Genomic DNA, 6,040 nt, shown 5'->3' with positions numbered 1-6,040 from the left:
AGTGGCACTGAGACTCAAGTGGTAGAGCGCTAGCCTTGAGCTGAAGAGCTGAGGGACAGCGCCCAGGCCCAGAGTTCAGGCCCCACGACCGGACCCAAAAACAAAAACAAAACAGAACTTGCCTAAAGTAACAGAATGTTTTGTTGCTGGTAGTTGACATTTGCTTTTAGACCAATCTTAAAAAGCAGTTGTCAGTACAAGAAAGATTTCAGGACTGAGTTCAATGAGGACTACCCAAGAGACCCTAACCCAAATTACTGGAAGTTTCTATGATGGTAATTGTCATGTTACTTGCTCATAAATGTTTGTGCTAGAGCATCCAGAGAATATAATTCACCTAATAGACATCTGTATAAACACAAGAACCTTTATTCACGTGTTAGGACAGTGTTTGAGTAGAGAGTTTCAGGGACACCTAATATACTCAGTTTACTGAACTCAGATTTGAGGTTTTTTTTTTTTTTAAATATATTCAAGCTCTGAGTGTTTTACTTACAGAATTTTGCACATGGCTCACTTCCTGCTGCACAGAGGTAAAACACTTCGTATTTGCTTAATTAATTACCATCATTTTGCTGTTTCAGCATGACTTAGTACCCTCGGTCATTTCAGTGTTAGTCCAAGGTGATGCTTCTTTTGCTCTCAACCTTATTTTGAGCTTCATTTTCTTTCTTTATGTTCTCGAGGATAGCTTCGAGGTTCAGGGTATTCATTCCCAAGATCCACAACAATAACCTCCTTAGAAAATGTCACTCCTTTTAAAGGTCTTTTTTGGAGTTCAACAACTGAAGGACTTCTAGAAACAATTCTGGGCACTTTCTGAATTTTACCCTGCAGGAGAAAGGGGACAAACAGCGTAAGTGAGCAATTTATAAATATGTGATCACTGCTTCTAAAAATACAGTATCAATGTGCCTTGTGAACAAGAAACAGAAAACGATTTTGTAAATGATTTAGGAAAGCACTATCCATCCTGCCACACTGCCACATTTCTACAGTTATCAAAGTCTACAGTGACACAACTGTTCTTCGCTGACAAAGTGAACCCCATGGTTATGTGGAGTGGGTGTATGCTTTGTTGTCATTAGGACCCTGGAGATGAGCTCATGAAGGTCCAGGCATAGTTTGGGTGCTATGGAAGAAGGACTGCTCTAGTTCAGGATCATAGGTGCCTGCTGGCCCTGAGATTAGCCACAGTGCGGAGATGAACTTGTCTCATGTTTACATGTGTAACGTGAGATAGGTAGATCCTTGAGAGACCTGTAAGATCCTAGAAGTCTAAGAAAAACAAAATGAATGCTGGGAAGGTGGCTCAGTGGTAGAGCACTTGCCTCGCATGCATGAGGCCCCTCAGCATCACATAAACAGAAAAAGCCAGAAGTGGCGCTGTGGCTCAAGTGCTAGAGCACCAGCCTTGAGCTGAAGAGCTGAGGGACAGCGCCCAGGCCCAGAGTTCAAGTCCCATGACTGACAAAAAAAGAAAAAGAAAAACAAAATGAAGAGAGAATTGTTCAGGAAAACAGGAAATGTAAGAATGTAAGATGAGTAAGCATTTAGGCTTGGCATGGACGATGGGCTTAAATAACAGGAAATGACAGGATCAGGAACATGGTTTCAATGACTGTGGACACTGGACTCATTCCAGGTACGAACTCAAGTGACAGGCCACAGCACCCCTGATACCACGCTAAATTGTTTTCCTTTTCAATCAGACATTATTCATTATGAGAATGAATGAAGCATGGCACCTGCTGATCATTTTCTCCAGTATTCTCAGGCTCTTGTGTGTCTTTCATTTTGTCCTCTTCTAAGGGTGTGGCCAACACTTCTTTACTCCGCCTCTGGACAAGAATGCTAGGCCTTGGTGGTGCATTCAAATTTATGGCTTGAGTTAGGGTCCTAGAAAAATCAATCAACAGACCAGGCATGGTAGCTAAGATCTGTAATCTCAGCTACCAGGGAGATAGAGAACAGGAGGATCATGGTTTGAGGCCAGCTGGAGGAAATAGTGTAAGCCCTATCTGAAAAACATCAAACTAAAAGTGAAAGGAATCAGGGAATAGTTTAAGTGGCAAAGCCAATTGCTTAGCAAATGAGGCCCCAAGCTTAGTCCATAGTACTGCAAAGACAGAAAACAAAACCAGAGTTTTACATTTTCATTCATCTTCATCAATATTATCACCTGCTATAATCTCACATAGACTCACTTTTTTTTATTTCCCTGATTGTTTGTCTCCACATTAGTAGTTAAACAATCTTCATCTCCATTAGTATTTACACAGGCTGATTTTTCTTTTCTTTCTCTTTTCTTGCCTTGAAAACTGAAAACAAACAAAAGATCAGGCCAGGCACTGGTGGCTCATTCCTATAATCCTAGCTACTCAGGAGGCTGAGATCTGAGGATTCCAATTCAAAGTCAGCCTGGGCAGGAAAGTCTGTGAGACTCTTATCTCCAATTCTACCAAAAAGCCAGAAGTGGAGTTGCAGCTGATGTGGTAGAACATTAGTGCCTTGAGCAAAATAGCTCAGTGACAGTGTCCAGGCCCTGAATTCAAACCCCCAGAACCAGCATACACACACACACACACACACACACACACACACACAATCAGAAAAGGAACAGTGTTTAAAAAGAAATGTACTCGTTACTTTTGTAACTGTAATCCCCCTATTTATCACCTTTACAATAAATTTTCTTAAAAATCAGAAAAGGAAGAATAGTCTTAATTCTAACATGTGATGTGAGATGTCCACTTTTAAAAAGGAAATTAGCATTTCTAGAACCCTTACAAGGAAAAAGCAGATAGCTGAGGTATTAACTTGTTCTATTTTTAAACTGTTTCATATATTATCTAGATTCATTTACTATGATCCCAATTTACCAATATGGACTTATACCATTTGTATAAAAAAACCACCAATAAAAGGAGGATGCACATGAAGCAAATTAGAAGGATGATGAAGAAAGTGATTGCGGTAGTTTCAAAACTCATAGGATTCGTTTTAGAAGACTGGTCCATTCTCACGATCACAGGTTGTCCAAACATCATTTTTCCAGCTCAGTTTGAATGAGTTCTCTTGTTCTTTAAGTTTCTAGAAACAGAAGAATAAAAAGCTGTTTTTCATGGTTGTTCTTTAGATCAGTTGAGCTTCATAAAAGATGCTCTGCTTTTGGCAGAAATGACTCTCACTGGCTAATTTCTCTCCATCAATGTGGTGGGGGCTGAGGTGGCCTGAGGGGAGACTGAGCTGGGTCACATTGGTCACTCAGCTCACCTCCCCTCACCCCAAAACTATCACAATTCAGAGGAGAGAAAAATCGGAGCCGATGGAGCTGAGCCCAGCTCCCCATTCTTCTCCTTGTGGTGACATCACAGAACCATGGAGTCATCCATTAGAGATATCATGACCTGGAGACCACAGGCCCACTCAGCTCTCTTAGCCTGTCCATGCTTGCCTGTGAGAGGTGAGTGTGGAGGGGAGGCAGACATCTTCCCACTGTCCACATCCCATTTTCCTCTCCTAAGCTGAGTCTGAGTCTGTGAACTCAGTGTACTTCCTTTTTGTAAACTTCCCTTCTGTAGCACCCAGATCAGTGATTAACTTAATTCTAATGGTGTTCCCTCAGGACAAAGGGCCCATTTTCTTCTACTGCTATCTCACTGGGCCTACCTCCTGGAGGCTATAAAGGCCATAGGTTGGGGAAGAAGGAGGGAAAAAGGTGGTCATTGTGCAGGTGAACCCTGACTCCTGCCCAACTTCAGGTAAGAGCAAGTGGTATCCACGGCAAAGAAGGAAAAGGTGGAGCTTGGAGTTTTTGAAAAGCAAATAAGGCAAAAGAGATATTGCCTCCTTTGCCAACCACATCTAAAGAAGTCAGATATGAGACTGGCAGTGAGGAGGAGTGTCTTAAGTCCATGTGGTGCAGCCGTGACCAAGCATCACACACTGGGTACTTTGTAGTGAAATTTATTTCCCAAAGTTCTGAAAGTTGGGAATCCCCAGAGTAAGGCACTGGCAGATGAAGCCCCAGTCGCCCTGCTTCCACCCAGAGCTTTGATGCTGGTTTTCTATAAGGAAAGCCATAGGAAGCCAGGCAGAAGGGCAGAAGAGAGAAAACATCCACACAAGCCCTCCCTCCTTTTTCGTGCCAGTACTGGGAATTGAACTCAGGTCCTTTCACTCATGCTTGGCTTTTTCACTTAAGGCTGGTACTCTATGGTTTATAGCGCAGCTTCACTGCCAACTTTTTTTTTTGGTTAATTGGCAATAAGTGTCTCACAGATTTTTCTGCCCAGGCTGGACTTGAACTATGATCCTCAGATCTGAGCCTCTTGAATTGCTACGATTACAGACATGAGCTACCAGCACCCTGCTTCTCACAGAATCCTTTTTAAAATTGGATTAATCCAAACACATCCCCAGAGGCTCTACCTCCAACACTTGGCATTGGGGATTGAGTTTCCAACAGGAGTATTGAAGGGGACAAAAGTATTCAAATGATAATAGAAAGTCTTTGGGCTGACACAGCCTGGCTCCAGAGGGTAGGAACTGCAGCTTCTGGATGCTCCAAACCAGGACTGCATGCTCCACCTGTGTGCTGAAAGTCTCAAGATTAATTGAATTGCATGCACCATTGGAACGCTGTGTCACTCTAAACATTCCGGAGAATTTTTTTGGGGGGGGGTTTGGTTGTGGGGCCTGAACTCTGGGCCTGGGCGCTGCCCCTCAGCTCTTCAGCTCAAGGCTAGCTCTCTACCACTTGAGCCACAGTGCCACTTTCGGCTTTTTTCTTTTTGCTTATGTGGTGATGCCTCATGCGTGCAAGGCAAGCGCTCTACCACTGAGCCACCTTCCCAGCCCTCTGGAGAACTCTTGGATGACTCCTCCAGCCAAAGCCCAGATGAAGATTCATAGGGTGACTAGCAAGCAGAGGAACTTTAAGGAACCCAAAGGCTGAGCATGCAGCTCAGTCGTAGAGCATTTTCCTAGCATGTGCAAATCTTGAGTTTGATCCCCAGCAATGAAAAAGAAAATCAGGGACTGGAAATACGTAAAGTCAAACTGTGTAACTAAGATGAGCAGATTTTGTATTCTCTAATGCATGGATCCTATAGTCCCTGTAAGAAAGGAGAGGCAAATGAGAGCGACCAACACAAACTCAAGGCTTTATTGGGGGACAGGTGTGCCGGACTGCTCCAAGCAGGAATGGAGGCAGCAGCCATGAGCAGGTGTAGGCTGAATTTAAACAGAATTTTATAGGGTAGTCACATGGATTACATTGGCCATCACATGGGTCATAACTACATGGATTATGGAAATTTGGGGGTAGAGTCAGTTCTGAGAGGCAGTGTTGTGAAGGTGTTATGTGGACTACAAAAATTGGGGGGAGAGTCACATTCTGAGAAAGAGAGACTGTGGCAACTAGGGTAGGAATTTGTATGTCACACCAGGAAAACAATACAGTATTAGGGAAATAAAAACTTAACCAGTTTTTGGGCTGGGATGTAGCTCAGTGGCAAAGCGCTTGCCTAGCAAGTGCAACGTCCTGGGTTCGATCCCCAGTACCAAAAAAAAAAAAAAAAAAAGGACAAAAAAAATACAGTTAAAAAAAAAACCCAAACAAAACTTAACTGGTTTTTTTGTAAATAGGTAGGGACACAGGACAGCGCCTTTATCAGCAAGGTGACTCTGAGACCTTAGAGTCCCCACCCCCCAAAAGGAATAAGGGCCCCATCCCATGTCTGAGTTTATGTGGGGGTAAGTAGTGTTGGAATAGGGAGCTCTGTTGAGAGCTGGTTCTGTCTGCACACCCTTTACCACACACCCAGAGGCATGAGATAGTAATCCCTCACTTTGCCAGGGGTGTGACACCAAGAGAGCAAAGGAGAAGGACCCAGCCCAGAATGCCTGGATGATCAGCAGAAGAACCTGCAAAGCCACTGCAGAAAACAGGGAAAGCTATGGGCTGGGAAGGTGGCTCAGTGGTAGAGCGCTTGCCTCGCATGCATGAGGCCCTGGGTTCAATTCCTCAGCACCA

The 6,040-nt window shown here is 43.7% G+C and overlaps 1 protein-coding gene across 1 annotated transcript; it reads right to left on the bottom strand.

Moving 5' to 3' along the window:
- Window positions 1-660: 660 nt before the first annotated feature.
- Window positions 661-3,020, bottom strand: LOC105990181 (chromosome unknown open reading frame, human C2orf74). The gene is made up of 4 exons (XM_013022498.1): window positions 2,899-3,020; window positions 2,208-2,321; window positions 1,749-1,899; window positions 661-831 (listed from the first exon to the last, which is right to left on the bottom strand). Exons 1-4 carry the CDS (start codon window positions 3,018-3,020, stop codon window positions 661-663), a joined length of 558 nt encoding a protein of 185 aa, XP_012877952.1.
- Between the last annotated feature and the right edge of the window lie 3,020 nt (window positions 3,021-6,040).

The sequence above is a fragment of the Dipodomys ordii genome, unplaced genomic scaffold (genome assembly GCF_000151885.1).
Source record: "Dipodomys ordii isolate 6190 unplaced genomic scaffold, Dord_2.0 Scaffold63, whole genome shotgun sequence".
Lineage (NCBI taxonomy): Eukaryota > Metazoa > Chordata > Mammalia > Rodentia > Heteromyidae > Dipodomys > Dipodomys ordii.
Note: the sequence above shows the minus strand (reverse complement) of the source record. Positions and strands in the feature narration are given on the sequence as shown.

What these genes read in the sequence shown, in the direction of transcription:
- LOC105990181 (XM_013022498.1), bottom strand. Translation starts at nt 3,020, where the DNA reads ATGGACCAGTCTTCTAAAACGAATCCTATGAGTTTTGAAACTACCGCA. An exon ending in GTGGTTTTTTTATACAAATG is followed by an intron (nt 2,322 to 2,898) that starts GTATAAGTCCAT and finishes GTTTGTTTTCAG; the next exon opens with TTTTCAAGGCAAGAAAAGAG. An exon ending in CTGGAGAAAATGATCAGCAG is followed by an intron (nt 832 to 1,748) that starts GTGCCATGCTTC and finishes TTTCTCCTGCAG; the next exon opens with GGTAAAATTCAGAAAGTGCC.